This window comes from Mesoplodon bidens, assembly GCF_964165515.1.
Source record: "Mesoplodon bidens genome assembly, chromosome: 8".
NCBI classification, from domain to species: Eukaryota; Metazoa; Chordata; class Mammalia; order Artiodactyla; family Ziphiidae; genus Mesoplodon; species Mesoplodon bidens.
Genome location: NC_138165.1, coordinates 48,758,034 through 48,778,652, shown reverse-complemented (window position 1 = coordinate 48,778,652; position 20,619 = coordinate 48,758,034). Strand labels below are relative to the sequence as shown.

At 35.6% G+C, this 20,619-nt stretch overlaps 1 protein-coding gene across 3 annotated transcripts in view; it reads right to left on the bottom strand.

Annotated features, from left to right (window-relative positions):
• Nucleotides 1-20,619, bottom strand: part of ORC4 (origin recognition complex subunit 4) — a 95,235-nt gene that overhangs the window by 33,332 nt on the left and 41,284 nt on the right. For all 3 annotated transcript variants that reach the window (XM_081241909.1, XM_081241908.1, XM_081241907.1), the window contains exons 2-4: nt 8,326-8,399; nt 5,534-5,610; nt 4,884-4,974 (exon numbers count right to left, since the gene is read on the bottom strand). In XM_081241909.1, coding sequence (XP_081098035.1) covers nt 4,884-4,974; nt 5,534-5,610; nt 8,326-8,382 — 225 coding nt within the window. In that variant the 5' untranslated portion in view covers nt 8,383-8,399. The remainder of the gene's footprint in view (nt 1-4,883; nt 4,975-5,533; nt 5,611-8,325; nt 8,400-20,619) is intronic.

Here is a 20,619-nt window from a genome sequence, read left to right as displayed (position 1 = left end):
TGAACTTTGTCCATGCCTTTAGGGACAAACTTCCAAGATGAAAGTTCAGAATAAATTCAGTCATTAGCTGTTCAAGTTATATTTTTAGGCTTGACACTTTGATGTATAAATCACTGAGATTCAACTTCTCTGTTGTGTTGTTATTTTGTTTCAAGATGCACAGTGTACGATAGAATAACAGGTCTAATGTACTGATTTCCTAGATCTCATTTTCTCCTGTACTGATACAAGAGTATCACTATGGAGCTCCTTGAAGAATTAAAGTATTATGTAAAAATGTTCTTCAAAAATACATAGGATAGGGCTTCCCTGGTGGCACAGTGGTTGAGAGTCCACCTGCCGATGCGGGGGATGCGGGTTCGTGCCCCGGTCGGGGAGGATCCCACATGCCGCAGAGCGGCTAGGCCCGTGAGCCATGGCCACTGAGCCTGGACATCCGGGGCCTGTGCTCCATGGCAGGAGAGGCCACAGCAGTGAGGGGCTCATGTACCACAAAAAAAAAAAAAAAAAAAAAAGGAAAAATACATAGGATAATGTGTTTTCCAAAGACAATGAAATAATGAAAACTGGAAAGAAAGGAAAATTATCCTTTACTAACAAAGACTTAAATTCACATTAAAAGGGTTTGCAGAGCTTCAGTTTTTATGATCCACACTTGGAAATAGCCTGTGAAATATTCACACTGCTAAGATAGAGAAATTCTAAAAGCATCCCCAGACAAGGAAAAATTACAAACAAAACTCAAAACACGTTAGCTGTGGTGGTCACCAGTGATGTTCACCATACTTCTGCTTAACCTCCCTTTCTAGGCACCTAGGAAAAATGCATTTCCTTGCTCTCTTGAAATTAGGTGTGACCATGTGACCCACTCTGTTCAGTGAACTGTGAGATATGTTCTGCATCACCTCTGGGTAGGAACTTTAAGAGTGTCCATGATTCATCATGCTCCCTTTCTTCCACTGGAGTATTTGTGCAGAAATGCTGACATAACATCCACCACTTCCTTTGAGTGACTACAGAGAACAGTGCCCCCTTGCTGATCCACACTAAGCATAGAGCAAAAAGTAAACAATAAATTTCTTTTGTGTCAAGACACTGAAATTTAGGGTTGTTATGAGTGCATAATCTAAACTATCCAGATTGAAACAGCAATTTATAAAGGAAAAAAGAAAAGCCTACCCTTGGAGTTTTCATACAGAATACAAATTGAATAAAATCTATGTAATCCAAAGGAGAAAAAACTGTGACCCAAGAGTTCAATCCCGCCATGTTGTAAGTAATGTGCAAAATAATTTTTGATGTATTTAAAATATTTTTTTACATTTCCCCATATTACTAAACTTCATTTCTCTTTTGTATTTCTGTGGTCTGAATGACTTTAGTGATTTGTTCTGTTAAGCAGGTTGTTGGGGTTTTTACCCTTGCCTTCAACCAACTTTCCATTCTTTAGTTTTTAAAATAGATTGTATGGTCATATAGTTTACCCCTCAAAAAGTATAAAAAGATATGCAGTGAAAAGATTCCTACCTCTGTTCCCATATCCCCTCCTCAACAAATAACTCACTATATTAGTGTTTAATATCTTAGGGAGGCACATGGATGGCCAAAAAGCACATGAAACGACTTCCCTGGTGGTGCAGTGGTGAAGAATCCTTCTGCCAATGCAGGGGACATGGGTTCTAGCCCTGGTCCAGGAAGATCCCACATGCCGCGGAGCAACTAAGCCCGTGCGCCACACTGCTGAGGCTGTGCTCTAGAGCCCGTGAGCCACAACTACTAAAGCCCGTGTGCCTAGAGCCCGTGCTCCACAATGAGAGAAGCCACCGCAATGAGAAGCCCATGCACCGCAACAAAGAGTAGCCCCCGCTCGCCACAACCACAGAAAGCCCCTGCGCAGCAACGAAGACCCAACGCAGCCAAAAATAAAAATAAATTTATATTAAAAAATGGGGAATTCCCTGGCGGCGCAGTGGTTGGGAATCTGCCTGCCAATGCAGGGGACACGGGTTTGAGCCCTGGCCCAGGAAGATCCCACATGCCACGGAGCGGCTAAGCCCGTGCGCCACAACTACTGAGCCTGCACTCTAGAGCCCGTGAGCCACAACTGCTGAGACCACGTGCCACAACTACTGAAGCCGGGTGACTAGAGCCCGTGCTCTCACAAAAAGAGAAGCCACTGCAATAAGAAGCCGGTGCACGGCAGCGAGGGGCAGCCCCCACTCGCCACAACTAGAGAGAAGCCCGTGGGCAGCAACGAAGACCCAATGCAGCCAAAAATAAAAAAAAATTTTTTTTTAAATGCACATGAAAAGATGCTCAACATCACTAATTATTAGAGAAATGCAAATCGAAACTCCAATGAGGTATCCCCTCACACTGGTCAGAATGGCCATCATCAAAAAATCTACAAACAATAAATGCTGGAGAGAGTGTGGAGAAAAGGGAACTCTCCTACATTGTTGGTGGGAATGTAAATTGTTCTCCAGACACTATGGAGAACAGTATGGCAGTTCCTTAAAAAATTAAAAATTGAACTACCCTGTGACCCAGCAATCCCACTCTTAGGCATATACCTGAAGAAAACCATAATTTGAAAAGATACATGCACCCCAATGGTCACTGCAGCACTGTTTACAATAGCCAGGACATGGAAGCAACCTAAATGTCCATCAACAGAGGAATGGAAAAAGAAGATGTGGTACATATATACAATGGAATATTACTCAGCCATAAAAAAGAACAAAATAATGCCATTTGCAGCAACATGGATGGACCTAGAGATTGTCATATTGACTGAAGTAAGTCAGACACAGAAAGACAAATATCATATGATAGCACTTATATGTGGAATCTAAAAAAAAGGGTACAAATGAACTTATTTACAAATGAGTCACAGATGTAGAAAACAAACTTATGGTTACCAGGGGATAAAGGGGGCAGGGATACATTGGGAGACTGGGATTGACATATACATACTACTATATATAAAACAGATAACTAATAAGAACCTACTGTATAGCACAGGGAACTCTAGTCAATACTCTGTAATGGCCTATATGGGAAAAGAATCTAAAAAAAGAGTGGATATGTGTATATGTAAAATTGATTCACCTTTGATATATACCTGAAACTAACACAACATTGTAAATCAACTATACGCCAATAAAAATTTTTTAAAATATATACACATTTCAGGGAATTTTTGGTTCACAGACGAACTGACAGAAATATGAGCTTTTTTCCTCTTCCTTTTCTTTATGGACTGTCTACAAATATTTCTTTATTCTTTTTTACTGCTGTATCATAGTCTATTATATGGAGGGATGTACCATGATTTGTTAACCAGTATTCTGTTGATAGGCATTTATATTGTTTCTCATCTTTCACTATTAACAAACAGTGTTGAAATAAGTAACTGTACACGTATCATTTCACAATGGTAAATTCCTAGAAATGTTGCTGAGTCAAAGGGTATACACATTTGTAGTGTGGTTAGACTTTTTCTAATTATAATTTATATCACCAGCAAAAACATCAGTATGTTATCAATCTTACAGATTTTTTTGTCAACCTGAGAGAGAAAATTACTATAGTTTTTATTTAATTTACTAAATTATGAGTGAAATTGAACATGTTTATAAGTTTAAGATCACTTTGTATTTAATTTCCTATGATCTTTCTGTGCATATCTTTGCTCAGTTTTTCTATTGTTAATAGAATTATTGTTAATAATTTTAAATAGTCTAATAATTCCAAAGTATATTAGTCACATGGTTCTCCTGTAAAAACTACCCCAAATAGCACTGAAGTCAAACACAAAAAGGAAAATCATAATAAAAAAACAAGAATAAAGAAACAGTGGTTATATACAAGGACTGAGCCCAAGGACTGAACCAAATTAAACAGTCAAAAATAAATACTATCATAAATGTGATTATAATAAATGAAAAACTCTTAAAAGATTAAAAAAGAAATTATCTAGATCTAAACTCCCAATTGATGTACTTCAAACAATACTGGAAATGGGTGATAACAGTAAAATCCTAAAGTCATAATTTCCTCATCTTACATAATGTACAGTGAAAACATACTGCTTAAAAAATAAAAACGTAATTTTATTTCTATTTTACGTAATTTTACTTATATTAAAATAATACATAACTTTACTTATACATATAAAAAGCATATTAGTGAGAAATCTAAATTTATTGCATGGAATATAGCAGAAACAGATTTTATAATTAAATAGTAATACTTGCAATATAACAGCTATAATTTGTCTTATATAATGAATGAAGAATGTGAAAAGATAAACTGAGGGGAGAAAGCAACAGTATCTTTTGAAGGTGACTAAGCAAATATAGTAAAGAGGGAAAGTAGAAGAGAATTCTAGAAGATGTGAGTGTACATATAAAAAAAACTGCCTGAGTTAGGGTTAAACAACAAGAGGAAAAAAAAGAATGCATGGTATGATAGTTACCTAATCTATAAACAGAGACAATACCAAACCTACCTTGCAGGGTTAATGTAAGGAATAAATGACAGAACATAAATAAAAGACACAAGGTACAGGCTCAATAGCTGCTAGTTTGCTTTGTCCATTGTCAATCACAAATTCTTCAAGGATAAAAGACCATGATGGAACAAACATTATTAAAAAATTTATTACTGTGAGGGAGAAAAAGGTAAAAAAGATTGTTCAACTCAAGTATACCACTCTAACATTATACAGGCTTTTCATGTCTTCTATGATTTAAATTAAAAAAAAAAGCAAAATATTAGCAACACAATGATGAAAACAATGAAAAACATTTCCAGTGTTGTCCCTAAGAATCATCACATGCCTACAAAGCAAAGGAACATCAGAAATCAACAGCTTTTACCATGGTCTTTCCTGATCCTCGGGGTCCAATAATGAGAACAGAATTACTTTCTCCATGAATAGCAGTTCTTTTTAGCAGCTCAATTAAGTGTCTGAAATGATATAAATAGGCCAAAATTTAAAAAGGAAAGCTGAAATAATTTGCTAGGTAATACTTTTTAAAAGCTGAATTTGAACAAAAAACAGACATTCCTTTTTTCTCTTCTTCTGGGCACTTGACTTATGCTCTAAATAGTCCTACAGAGAAGAACACAAATACTGATTCTCTGGAAACCTCAAGAAGAAACCAAGTAAGACTGAAGTATCTTGGTCTTTATGATGGTATGGGACAAGGGACAACAGTGGCGACTCTTAGGACCTTTTACTCCACAGCTGGCTGCTGAGTATTAGGTGCAAGCTCAGAATTCTCTCCATAATACCAGATTATAGAAATGATACAAGATTGAAAGTTAAAAGGTTTTTTTCACTATGGAAATACAGATATCTGCTCTTGCTTCACAACAGTCATTTTTTTATATACAAAGCAAATATTTTACCTCTATAAAATGTCTGTTAGCCTTGTTTAATAAAATCTGTGTATGACAATTTTTGCAAAACCTAAAGGGCATCTGTAAGTACTTTCATAACAGACAAGCAGATAGCTAAACTTACTTATATTGTACTTGTACTCCAAATAGGTTACTATATGGACTCTGATGACAAAATCTTTCACGCAAAATTCTTTGTACCTGATAAAAATAAAGTGAATAAATATAAATGAAAATATTACATGTGCAATCAAAAAGGAACAAGAATATACATTTATAGCAGTCAGAATTAGGTATTAATGAATCAATTCAACCCTCCCTAAATAACTTATCATCATGACGTCTGGCATTTTCCTAAGTTGTAAAATTAACAATTCTTTTTACCTATCTCAAGTCCCAGAGAAAGGATGAGAACTTAGTTATGAAGCTTTCAACAAGAGAAAGAATTAGTTCCTTTAGCTAATCAGCAATTTGAGGGCTGTTTTAATCCATGTGAATGAACGAATACCTCACTTTGCATAACGTATCAGCCAACGAACAAAGACAGGAGAGAATCTAATAATGTAATCTAATTTAATAATGTTCATGAACCACACCTCAGTCTCTAGAGACCAACACATCTAAACTGGTTTAGCTCAAGCCTTATCAATCTCTATCTGTCACAGAAGTCAGGATTCCGAGGAAATAAAAGAAATTTACAAGTCCATATAGTTATTGAGGGCCTATTAGATACAGAGCACCATACTACTAAATGAACATGATCTATGCCTAACAAAACACTGCAAATATATTGGAAAGAAATGAATATATTTGGAAAGAAATGACACATTCAAGAAACAACCTGCAAAATAGTAGTAACTCAGCATATAAGGATGTGCTCAATTATATGGAAGAAATTATATTCATCTACGACATAAAATAAGAAATCATTGGAATTAATTAAGAAAAAATTCTTCTAAAGACCAAAATTTTGAGTTTGCCTTAGAACGAAGGGCTTAGACTCAGTTGTTAAAAAAAAAAAAAAAAAAAAAAAAAGCCAATCTATCACGATCTTTAAAAAGATGGATCATTAAAATCATTCTTTTTCTGCTTTGCTGCTAATACAAAGGTCCTCAGTGACAAAAACCTCAGGAGGCTGTTTCAGATTTAGCCCCATCAGCAGAAACAAGAAGGCCCAGGATTATTTGCTTCTCCCAGACTGACAGCATGGGACTGATCCTTCACATACCAAAGAAATAGATCTGAGTTCTCTTTACATGTACCAGAGGCTGAGCAAAGCAAATTATTCACTGGGGATAAAATAATCCATACTTATTTACAGAGGAAGTGGAAAGAATAGGAAGATTGGTGCCAAAGAGACAATAACACTTTTCTGGCAGGTCTGTTTTGAAGATTAAAAGAGGCAGTTATCTACAACACAATATAGGTATTATATAGGTAATAGATGATATTTGTAAAAAAATTAAAGGGACATATATAGATTCAAAGAATCATAGTGTGCATTCTACCCCCTAGATAAGTTCACTAGAAATCAAAAGACAACCTTCAGTCCTTTTCTTTTTTTAAACTTCATTAAAGTCTCTTAGAGAGACAACTATGTATAAAATAAAGTGAGAGATAAAGTGAAGTTGTAGTGAATAGTCAGAGGTTCAAAAATCCTAAAGTGATCTGAGATGAAAATTAAACAGGTGTATAAATGTATAGAAATTAATTAAGCTGCACATGGAAGATTTGTTCACTTTACAAAGATATGTAAAAGTTAAATTAAAAAACAGAATTAAACATTTTCCTTCTACAAGAAGGAAGGTAAGGTCTCACAAAGGAATGCCAATACATTTAGTTTTTGTTTAAAAGAAATGTAGTTCTGGTCAAGCCAGATAAATAGAAATGCCAGTGTAGGGTCTTCCCTAGCAGTTCAGTGCTTAAGACTTCGCCTTACAATGTATGGGGTGCGGGTTCGATCACCGGTTGGGGAGCTAAGATCCCACATGTCTCATGGCCAAAAAACCAAAACATAAAACAGAAGCAATATTGTAATAAACTCAATAAAGACTTTAAAAATGGTCCACATCAAAAAAATCTTTAAATAAGAAAAAAAGAAATGCCAGTGTAGAAATATCATGCACGTTCCCTACTAGACTCCTCAAAAGAGATATATATGCACTTAAGAAAACATTAAATGTTCATGATAAAAACACTCAACATGCTAGGAATATAAAGGGACTTCCTCAACCTGATAAAGAACACAAAAACCTACAGCTAACATCATACTCAATGGTGAAAGACTGAACACATTTCCCCAATATCAAAAACAAAATAAGATTGTCTGCTCTTGCTAGTTTATTCAGTGTTATACTGAAGGTTCTAGTCAGGGCAATTAGACAAGAAAAAGAAATGAAAGGCATCTAGAATGGGAAGAAAGAAGTAAAACTATCTCTATTTGCAGATGACATGATCTTACATAAAGAAAATCCTAAGGAATAAACTAAAAAAATATTAGAATAAATGAGTTCAGGAAGGTTACAGAATACAAGATTAACATAGAAAAATCAATTTCATTTAGATACACTTGCAATAAATAAAACATAAAATTAAGAAAACAATTCCGTTTACAACAGCACCAAAAGGAATAAAATACTTAGGAATAAATTTAACAAAAGAAGTACAAAACTCTAAAGATAATATTAAACTAAACTGAACTAGAGCACATTTAGGAAGACATGAGTAAAGTTAGGATTCCATCTATCCAAAGACTTAGAGGTTGAAATTAGGAAGTAGCAAAGATACTCTCCCCTTGAGAATGAAGAGTGGTTCTTCATACATGATAAGGGGAGAATTCAAGTTAAGAAGATGACTAATTCTCTTATCACCTTTGCATGGTAACAGACCTTCAGAGTAACAAAAATATATACTAACCTGTGAAAGGTATTCTGCTTGTATTAAGTTGTTACTCTTTGATTTACGACTGCTCATTTCAACAAACTGAAATCCTTAATAAAAAGAAAAAACAATTTTAGCATGAATATAAAGACTATTGACATATAGAGATTATTTAAGAATGTACCATTATAGAACCAAAATAAACAAGTTTTAAAACATGAAAAATGTTCAAATTTCTCAAACTTTAAAAATTCTCAGTTGAACCTAATTGTAGGAATCATTTCATAATATATGTAAATAAAACCATCCTGCTAAACATCTTAAAATTATACAGTGATGTACGTAAATTGTTTCTCAATAAAAACAGAAAAAAAAACCATCTCAACGGCTCCTCTTTGTCTAATACAGGTTTAATTGACACTCCATTCCACAATTTAGATGGTTCTCATACACAAGTACTCCTACCTTTCTTTTCAATCTACTATTCAGCTTCCCTTCCTTGCCTTTAAAAACAAAAACAAAAAACAATCTATGTGCTTCCTTTATATACAATGTTTCTCCCCACATCCATCCCACAGGATCAGCCCTTCCAGAAAGCTTTCGCTTTCTTGTTCCACTCATCAGTCATAAACACTCATTACAGACTAGGTAAAATGTCTCTTCTGTAAACATACAGAACTGCCTGTACTTCTCTTTTTCATAATCAAATCACACTAAACAAAATTTGGTTAACTGTCAGTGTCCCCAAATTGAGGATATTTAAAAGTTCCAAGCATTTTAACATAATGTCCAAAATAAAGTTGGCAATGATAACTGGAATGAAAAATACATATACTAATGAAAAAAAAGAAGTTCTGTAAAATTCTCCTTCAGGGCAATATACTCATAGATAAACACCTTTGGCTAAAAGATCTAATTTTCTCATCAACAATTTCCTATATAATTACTTTACTAATCAGGTAATAATAGCTTAGCCAGGAATTATTACAAGTGCTTTGCATTTATGAACTCATTTAATCCTAAGAATAACCCTATGGTATACATATGATCATTAACACTGCTTTCAGATTAGAAGACACAGAAAGGTTAAGTAGCTTGACCAAAACCAAACAGTGTTTAAGTCACAGAGTCAGGATTTAAACCCAGTCAAGGTATACTTGATTATATATAACTATTATATATAGCTATAAGTGTGTATACTTAGATATATATAACTAACTGCTATTTAGTCAACTGTTTCTATTTTTTTATTTTTATTTTTTTGCGGTACGCGGGCCTCTCACTGTTGTGGCCTCTCCCGTTGCGAAGCACAGGCTCCGGAAGCGCAGGCTCAGCAGCCATGGCTCACGGGCCTAGCCACTCGGCGGCATGTGGCATCTTCCCGTACCGGGGCACGAACCCGTGTCCCCTGCATCGGCAGGCGGATTCTCAACCACTGCACCACCAGGGAAGCCCTCAACTGTTTTTAAAAAGTACGCATTTCAATAACTTAAAGGAAGATCAACCTCTGTGACATATTTTATATTCATATTTATTAATTTCATATACTGACAGAAGCCAACCTTTGGAATGCTGTTTCTAACAGGACAGCAGTAGAGCAATGCTTTGACAAACAGATAACAAGCAAATCTGTCGCTCCCTTCTTAAACCCCAAAGGGCTTCCGGCTCCAGGCACTCAAATTGGAAGCTCAAGAACAGAGTACTCTACTGATGTCTTGGTCCCTTAAGAAGCTTCTTTCTTAGGAGAAAAGTGGTTTTTTCAGTCACCCTTAGAGCCCTTCTAGCAGCTTTTTCTCTGTACGAGGCACCTTGCTTGAGAATCTTTACATTAATTATTTTAATTTTATTCTATTTTAAATTTTTCCCTTAAACCAGAGTTGTGTGTGGGCAAAAAACCATTTTAGCAACATGAAATGATATCCTCATTCTGGTTTAAGATACTCTTAACTGTGAAGAAGGTCTACAAGCCAAAATCTGAAATCACAGGAAACAACGGAACAAATGTCCCCTAGACAATAAGGAGAAGTGAATTTTTAAAAAATGGAGAAGAGCTTTTACAATATACCTTATCTTTTTAGAGCTATATTAGCAATTTCACAGTATTAATGGAATTAAAACATATTTCCCCCCATTTCATGGGTTGAAAAAACATGCTCAAGAAGAGCTAAGTAAAATGCCTGAGGTTGCAGGGTAGGTGTCTAATCTGCCTCCTTGCATCAAATATAATTCAGGTAAGCCACTAAAAACATGCATATTCTTCATTTGGTGATCATTCATGAAAGAAACATACACATACACACTACTTCAGTTCCTAACCCACATAAATTTTTACTGCAAATTGAGTCTTAATTGAGATTGATTTTAATACATCGAGCCCCTCCAAATAATAGCCAAATCTCCACTCTATTACAAAGAATATTTTAAAAGACAATTCTAACTTTATAGATGAAACGACAAGTTTTGGAATGATAGATGCAAACCACATATCTGACAAAGGACTTATATACAGAGAAGCTTCAAAGCTCAACAATACAGAAATCTAGAAAAATGGGCAAAGGGCATAAACAGACACTTCAACCAAAGAGGGTATATGGATGTCAAATAAACACATGAAACACACTAGTCATTAGGAAAACGCAGATTATAACCACAATGAGGTATATGTACACACCTATTTGAACAGCAAAAATTAAAAAGTGAAAACAGCAAATGATGGTGAGGATGCAGAGAATCCACATCTCTAATACAACTACTGGTAAGAATGTGAAATGTTATAGCCATTCTGCAAAGTTTCCTTTTGGCAGTATTTTTTTTTAATTTAACTTAATTTTTTTTATACAGCAGGTTATTATTAGCTATCTATTTTATACATATTAGTGTATACGTGTCAATCCCAATCTCCCAATTCATCCCACAACCACCCAACACCCTGCTTTCGCCCCTTGGTGTCCATACGTTTATTCTCTACATCCATGTCTCCACCTCTGCGTTGCAAACCAGTTTATCTGTACCATTTTTCTAGATTCCACATATATGAGTTAATGTACGATACTTGTTTTTCTCTGACTTACTTCACTCTGTATGACAGTATATAGGTCCATCCACATCTCTACAAATGACACAATTTCGTTCCTTTTTATGGCCGAGTAATATTCCATTGCATATATGTACCACAATTTGTTAGCCATTTATCTGTCTATGGGCATTTAGGTTGCTTCCAGGACCTGGCTACTGCAAATAGTGCTGCAATGAACACTGGGGTGCATGTGTATTTTTGAATTATGGTTTTCTCTGGGTATATGCCCAGTAATGGGATTGCTGGGACATATGGTAGTTCTATTTTTAGTTTAAGGAACCTACATACTGTTCTCCATAGTGGCTGCATCAATTTACATTCCCACCAACAGTACAAGAGGGTTCCCTTTTTTGTTCTAGTTCTGTAAAAAATGCCATTAGTAATTTGATAGGGATTACACTGAATCTGTAGATTGCTCTGGGTACTAGAGTCATTTTCACAATATTGATTCTTCCAATCCAAGAACATGGTATTTCTCTATATCTGTTTGTGTCATCTTTGATTTCTTTCATCAGTGTCTTATAGTTTTCTGAGTACAGGTCTTTTACCTCCTTAGGTAGGTTTATTCCTAGGTATTTTATTATTTTTGTTACAATGGTGAATGGAATTGTTTCCTTAATTTCTCTTTCTGATCTTTCATTGTTAGTGTATAGGAATGTAAAAGATTTCTGTGCATTAATTTTGTATCCTGCAACTTTACCAAATTCATTGATTAGCTCTAGTAGTTTTCTGGTGGCATCTTTAGGATTATCTATGTATAGTATTATGTCATCTGCAAACAGTGACAGTTTTACTTCTACTTTTCCAATTTGGATTCCTTTATTTTTTTCTTCTCTGATTGCCATGGCTAAGACTTCCAAAACTATGCTGAATACTAGTGGCAAGAGTGGACATCCTTGTTTTGTTCCTGAGCTTAGAGGAAATGCTTTCAGTTTTTCACCATTGAGAATGATGCTTGCTGTGGGTTTGTCTTATATGGCCTTTATTATGTTGAGGTTGGTTCCCTCTGTGTCCATGTTCTGGAGAGTTTTTAATCATAAATGGGTGTTGAATTTTGTCAAAAGCTTTGACTGCATCTATTGAGATGATCATATAGTTTCTATTCTTTAATTTAATATTGTGTATTGCACTGATTTGTGTATACTGAAGAATCCTTGAATCCCTGGGATAAATCTCTCTTGACCATGGTGTATGATCCTTTTAATGTGTGGCTGGATTTTCTCTGCTAGTATTTTGTTGAGAATTTTTGCATCTATATACATCAGTAATATTGGTCTGTAATTTTCATTTTTTGTAGTATCTTTGATTTTGGTATCAAGGTGATGGTGGCCTCGTAGAATGAGTTTGGGAGTGTTCCTTCCTCTGCAATTTTTTGGGAAGAGTTTGAGAAGGGTGGGTATTAGCTCTTCTCTAAATGTTCAATACAATTCACCTGTGAAACCATCTGGTCCCGGACTTTTGTTTGCTGCAAAATTTTTAATCATAGTTTCCATTTCATTACTTGTGATTAGTCTGTTCATATTTCCTATTTCTTCTTGGTTCAGTCTTGAAAGTTGTGCTTATCTAAGAATTTGTCCATTTCTTCCAGGTTGTCCATTTTATGGGCATATAGTTGCCTGTAGTAATCTCTCATGATCCTTTGTATCTCTGCAGTGTCAGTTGTTACTTCTCAGTTTTCGTTTCTAATTTTATTGATTCTTGATGAAACTGGCTAAAGGTTTATCAATTTTGTTTATCTTCTCAAAGAACCAGCTTTTAGTTTTATTGATCTTTGCTTGTTTTCTATGTTTCTACTTTCTTTCTGCTCTGGTCTTTATGACTTCTTTCCTTTTACTCAGTTTGGGTTTTGTTTGTTCTTCTTTCTCTAGTATCCTTAAGGTGTAAGGTTAGATTGTTTGAGATGTTTCTTGTTACTTGAGGTAGGATTGTATTGCTAAAAACTGCCCTTTTAGAACTGCTTTTGCTGCATCCCACAGGTTTTTTATCGTTGTGTTTTCATTGTCATTTGTCTCTAGGTATTTTTTGATTTATTCTTTGAGTAAATAAAAAAACACAAACTGTGTTTGTGTTTTTTGCAGTTTTTTCCCTGAAACTGATTTCTAATCTCATAGCATTGTTGTCAGAAAAGATGCTTGCTATGATTTCAATTTTCTTAAATTTACTGAGGCTTGATTTGTGACCCAAGATGTGGTCTATCCTGGAGAATGTTCTGTGTGCAATTGAAAAGAAAGTGTAATCTGCTGTTTTTGGATGGTATGTGCTATAAATATCAATTAAATCTATCTGCTCTATTGTGTCATTTAAATCTTGTGTTTCCTTATTAATTTTCTGTCTGGATGATCTGTCCATTGGTGTAAGTGAGGTGTTAAAATCCCTCACTATTACTGTGTTACTGTCGATTTTCTCCATTATAGCTGTTAGCATGTGCCTTATGTACTGAGGTGCTCCGATGTTGGGTTCATAGATATTTATAATTGTTATATCTTCTTCTTGGATTGATCCCTTGATCATATGTAGTGTCCTCCCTTGTCTCTTGTAACAATCTTTGTTTTAAAGTCTATTTTATCTGATATGAGTATTGCTAACCCAGCTTTCTTTTGATTTCCATTTGCATGAAGTATCTTTTCCCATCCCCTCATTTTCAGTCTGTATGTGTCCCTAGGTCTGAAGTGGGTCTCTTGTAGACAGCATATAGATGGGTCTTGTTTTTGTATTCATTCAGCAAGCCTGTGTCTTTTGGTTGGAGCATTTAATCCATTCACATTTAAGGTAATTATCAATATGTATGTTCCTTTTACCATTTTCTTAATTGTTTTCGGTTTGCTTTTGTAGGTGCTTTTCTTGTTTCCCACTTAGAAATGTTCCTTTAGCATTTGCTGTAGAGCTGGTTTGGTGGAGCTGAATTCTCTTAGCTTTTGCTTGTCTGTAAAGCTTTTTTTTTTTCTGTTGAATCTGAATGAGATCCTTGCCAGCTAGAGTAAGCTTGGTTGTAGGTTCCTCCTTTCCATCACTTTAAATATATTGTGCCACTCCCTTCTGGCTTGTAGAGTTTCTGCTAAGAAATCAGCTGTTAACCTTATGGGAGTTCCCTTGTATGCTATTTGTTGTTTTTCCGTTGTTGCTTTTAATAATTTTTCTTTGTATTTAATTCTTGTCAATTTGATTACTATGTGTCTTAGCGTGTTTCTCCTTGGGTTTATCCTGTATGGGATTCTCTGTGCTTCCTGGACTTGATTATTTCCTTTCCGAATTTAGGGAAGTTTTTGCCTGTAATCTCCTCAAATATTTTCTCAGGTCCTTTCTCTCAATCTTCTTCTTCTGAGACCCCTATAATGCCAATGTTGGTGCATTTAATATTGTTCCAGAGGTCTCTTAGGCTGTCTTCATTTCTTTTCATTCATTTTTATTCTGTTCCACGGCAGCGAATTCCACCTTTCTGTCTTCCAGGTCACTTATCCGTTCTTCTGCCTCAGTTATTCTAGTATTGATTCCTTCTATTGTATTTTTCACTTCAGTTACTGTATTGTTCATGTCTGTTTGTTCTTTAATTCTTATAGGTGTTTGTTCTTTAATTCTTCTAGGTCTTTGTTAAACATTTGCATCTTTTTGATCTTTGCCTCATTCTTTTTCTGAGGTCCTGGATCACCTTCACTATCATCATTCTGAATTCTTTTTCTGGAAGGTTGCCTATCTCCACTTCATTTAGTTGTTTTTCTGGGGCTGTACCTTGTTCCTTCATCTGGTACATAGTCCTCTGCCTTTTCATTTCATCTTTCTGTGAATGTGGTTTTTGTTCCACAAGCTGCAAGACTGTAGTCCTTCTTGCTTCTGCTGTCTGCCCTCTGATGAATGAGGCTATCTAAGAGGCTTGTGCAAGCTTCCTGATGGGAGGGACTGGTGGTGGGTAGAACTGGCTGTTGCTCTGGTGGGCAGAGCTTTAATCCACTTGTTTGCTGATGGGTGGGGCTGAGTTCCCTCCCTGTTGGTTGTTTGGCCTGAGACGACCCAGCACTGGAGCCTATCCAGCTCTTTGGTGGGGCTAATGGTAGACTCCAGGAGGGCACATGACAAGGAGTACTTCCCAGAACTTCTGCTGCCAGTGTACTTGTCCCTGCGGTGAGCCACAGCCACCCCATGCCTCTTCAGGAGACCTTCCAACACTATCAGGTAGGTCTGGTTCAGTCTCCTATAGGGTCACTGCTCCTTCCCCCTGGATCCTGATACGTACACTACTTTGTGTGTGCCCTCCACAAGTGGAGTCTCTATTTCCCCCAGTTCTGTCAAAGTCCTGCAATCAAATCCCGCTAGCCTTCAAAGTCTGATTCTCCGGGAATTCCTCCTCCCATTGCCGGAACCCCAGGTTGAGAAGCCTGATGTGGCAGTCAGAACCTTCAGTCCAGTGGGTGGACTTCTGTGGTAAAAGTGTTCTCCAATTTGTGAGTCACCCACCTAGCGGTTATGGGATTTGATTTTATTGTGATTGTGCTCCTCCTACCATCTCATTGCTGTTTCTTCTTTGTCTTTGGATGTGGGGTATCTTTTTTGATGAGTTCCAGTGTCTTCCTTTCAAATTGTTCAGCAGTTAGTTGTGATTCTGGTGTTCTCGAAAAAGGGAGTGAGCACACGTCCTCCTACTCCACCATCTTGAACCTGTTTTAAGCTCTCCTATGCTTTGGCAGTTTCTTATAAACAAACACTTACCATGTAACATGGCAATTGTACGCAGTATTTATACCAAAGAAATGAAAATTTATCCTCAAACGAAAACCTGTAAATGTGAATCTTTACAATTTTATTTGTAATAGCCAAAAAACTGAAAATACAGATGTCCTTCAAAGAGCCAATGGAGTTAAAGAAACTGAAACATCCATACATACAGAGGGACTATAACTGAGAAAAAAAAAAGAGAGATTAACTACTGATACGTGAAATAACTTTGATGGCTCTCAAGGGCATCATGCTTAGTGAACAGAAAAAAAAAAAGGCCGATCCCCCAAAAAAATACACATTTTACAATTCCATTTAAAAAACATTCTTGGGGGCTTCCCTGGTGGCGCAGTGGTTGAGAGTCTGCCTGCCGATGCAGGGGACACGGGTTTGTGCCCCGGTCCGGGAAGATCCCACATGCCGCGGAGCGGCTAGGCCCGTGAGCCATGGCCGCTGAGCCTGCGCGTCCGGAGCCTGTGCTCCGCAACGGGAGAGGCCACAACAGTGAGAGGCCCATGTATTGGAAAAAAAAAACAAACAAACCATTCTTGGAATGACAAAACTATTATGAAGATGAAGAACAGATTTATGATTGTGAGGAAACAGAACTTAGGGGTGAGTATGACTACAAAAAGGAGTTACATGAAGAATTTTCTCTGTAATGATGGAAGAGTTTGGCATCTTTATTGCAATGGTGTTCAAACAAATCTAACCATGGGATAAAATCACAGAGAATTATACAGACACACAAAAATGAGTGCAAGTAAAAACTGTTGAGAACTGAATAAGGTCTGTAATCTTGTTAACCATGTTATACCAATGTCAGTTTTCTGGTTTTGACATGCAGTATCATTTGAACTATATTTGCAACTTCTGTGAGTCTATAATAACTTCAAAATAAAAAGTTTAAAAAATATTAAACTAATTTTATAGTTTTTTTGAAGTGCTTAATGACAAAAATGTGAATATAAGTGGTATAACTAAATCCTCTTTATCTGAAAATAGACTATTAAGTTTGATTGAATTTCTCCTCAGATTTACCAGTGGGTCAAGCGACAGCTCCTTCCACCTCCTACTGTGCTTTTGATACCATGACTTCACTTACTATTCTAAATAGCAGGACTAGACATAAAGTGTAAAAGGAGCTCAATGTCTATGCATGACTAAGTCATGTTATTATCAAATACAATAGGTTACTACAATTATTTAGTTGTAGAAATTTTGGCAGAAACTACTATTTCATTTATACTCTTAACACGAGCAGTGAAATGGATAATGCCAAAGAATGGCTTACCCTCACAGTATTTCTTTAGCACCTATACTTTTTATATTATTGGTTTCCAGTAGATCCTCCTCTCAACTTATGTTTTCTAAAGTGAATAAACCTAATTTTCAGTTTCAGAGTTTCAAGTAACAATTGGTCTATTCGATAGCCTAAAAAATTGAACCCAATCCACTCCTGTCACTAGCTGCCTCCAACCTACTTTAGATCACCATTATTTCTTGACTGGAAATCTATGCCAGCTTCTTTATTGTCTCCAACTCTTACTCCCTTTTTCATGTAAAAACCCTTCAATTCCATCCTCAACTCCCAAAATTCTAAATTCCAAATTCCCTAACATCATTTAAAAGGAAGGTTCTGAATGACTAGTTTCCCAGTTTAGCTCACGACTCCTTCTCTTAATATGCCTGGAAGAATCAACAATTCTCTATACCCTGACTCACTCCAAACTCAGGCCTTAGTTGAGATATTATTTCCTTTGGAATACTTTCTGTGACACCCCTGAACACTCCTAGTCTGGGCAAAATCTGAGGGTTTTGTGTCCCTCAAGTGCTATCTTCCCCTTTCACAGAACTTAATTAGCATACAGTGATGTAACTAACTGTGTTTACTTATGTTTGCTCCACTGGACCACAGCTCCTTGAAAGAAAGACTCAGAAATCATGTTATCATTGTATCCAAATCAAGTAGTGCAAAAATAGCATATAGTTGGTTTTCAAGAAAATATTTGATAAATGAATGAATGTTAGGCAGTGGAGAATGTCCACAGGTAAACTAGCTGCTAAAAAGGAGCCAGGTTAGTTTAAATCAACTGCCTAGCTAAATTTAGAAGTTTTGAATAATTACATGCCATGACACTCAAAAAAACCCTGCCAAGCATGAAAGAAAAATTATATATATACTAATATATATTTATATAAATATTTATATAAAATAAATACATAATGATTTATACTTCAAGTAAAATACATGCAGTATAATATTATCATGGTAGTGTCACATCAATGGAAATTCAAATTGGTTAAAATATAGTTAATTTGGTTAAGAAATTAATTTCTTTTAATAGAGAAGTCCCAAAATTAACAAAAGAGAAAGTACACATTTTTTTAACAAATAATCTTAAATCAAATGATATACCTTATAAAGCTGTAAGTCTGGTGATGTAAGAGAAGGTAAAGTCAATTATCTTTAGAAAAAGATTATCAATTATTTCTGTCCTTTTATAATGGGTTGACAGTTTGCTAGTAACACATTAAAAACAGATTAGTAATATATTCTCCTTTCTGGAATTAGGCTACCATATTTCATTCTTATTTACACTGCCTTCAATTAAGACTTAGAGGATTAAAAGTAATATCTGAAATGAATATTAAATTTACTAGTCAAAATCTATACTTTTATGTATTTTATTAATATTTATAAGTACTTCAGCCATCCTCAATTTCACTATTTTAATTTTGCTGTGATTTGGAATACTCTCCCTACTCACTGCAAACTCGCAGTTACTGAATGCCAGTCTTGCTTGTCTAAATGCTTGTCTAAAATATAGGCAACACAGATTTTAAATCTAATATATAGTAATACTGAACATATGAAAAAAGAGAGTTCAAGGTTTTCATTTCTGACGTTAAACCAGAAAAGCAAAGGCAGAAGAAGTGAAGATGAAGACACTAGGATCTTTCTAGAAATTTTTGAATTTTCTTAGAAAGTAAGTCACACGCAATGAAATAAAGAAATATTTGAGGATACTATTGAAATCAGAACCGTAAGCAAGGAGAAGTCCAAAAAGAGGCCATTTATATATCAAATTTAAGATAAATGCAAATTCAGACAAAGTCAAGGAGAAGCAGAACTTGAAAACTGAGATTGATGGTAATATCAACTGTCCCTAAGAGTTTTGTCATCAAGCATAGATTTGAGTTCTTGGTTCTGTGGTGTGACCTTTGCAAATTAACCTTCCTAAGCCTCAGTCTTCTCCTGTGTCAAGTTTGAGATAAAAGCATTATTTAATTCACAGGATTACTGTGGGGATTAAATGAAATGTTTTACCAGATATGCCATGCTGTCAAATGCCAAGCATGGTGATACAGAGTACCCTTTATAAATTATTATATTACATTGGAGAGAAGAACCAAGATTAGACACAATTAGAGTTGCGGGCTGGGGGGAATGAAGCACAGAATTAGACTCTTGTTCTAAATAATTTCTTTTTTTTTTTAACATCTTTATTGGAGTATAATTGCTTTACAATGGTGTGTTAGTTCCTGCTTTATAACAAAGTGAATCAGTTATACATATACATTATGTTCCCATTAAACAATTTCTTTTAGGGTACTTTGACCATGCAATGAAGTATCGAGTACAACTCCAACTAAGGCACCCCAGAACTATGATGGCAACTTCAATGGTATAAATTCACTAAGTATTCCTCAATATAAAAAAAAAAATTTTAATACTAGTAATAATAAGAAATTATGGGCAGATCAATCTATATAGAGTTACATGGACCCTAAAGACTTCAAATCACTAGTGCCCAAAGCTATTCAACACCTGGAAGTGATTAAGATTGCTGGGCCTCATCCCCCGAGTTTCTGATTTAATAATAGGTCTAGGGTAGACCTTGAGAATTTCATTTCTGATAAATTCCCAGAGGATGTTCCTGTTGCCAGTCGTGGAACCACACTTTGTGAGCTACTGAGAAAACTGACTTGATTATTGTGCATTCTGAATCAGAAGAAATCCACGGGTATAGACAGCATCTCTTCAAACCAAGCTAAGCCTAACATAAGTGTTTGAGGATCATGAAGGGAAAAGAGGAGAATGTGGAATAAAACAGGCATCAGGAGGCCAACGGACTTTCATCATGGTAATTAAACAAATAAGCTTTGAAGCCCTAGAAGGCTTCTTAGCAGATACATAAAGAGATCACAAATCATACACCATAAGGGGAAACAAAGAGTTTCTCTTTCCTCCTGTTACTGAAAAGTAACAAAAGGTTTTTGTTTTACCAGCTGATAATTTAGAGAGCCTTCTGAGGATATTCCAAAAAAGTATACAGTTCTGTGATCTACTTGGGAGATTCTTTTGGTTGTCTAAATATTCATATAAACTTTTAAAATAAAAGAGTGGAAAGATAGAAAAAAACATTTGCCTGGATATTTTATATTTATGTCATCCCCTGATTTAAAAAAAAAAAAGCCCTTTCTTTCCTGCAAAGAATTTTCAAATTGTTTTTTGATATGTATATTTTAACAGCATAGAAGAC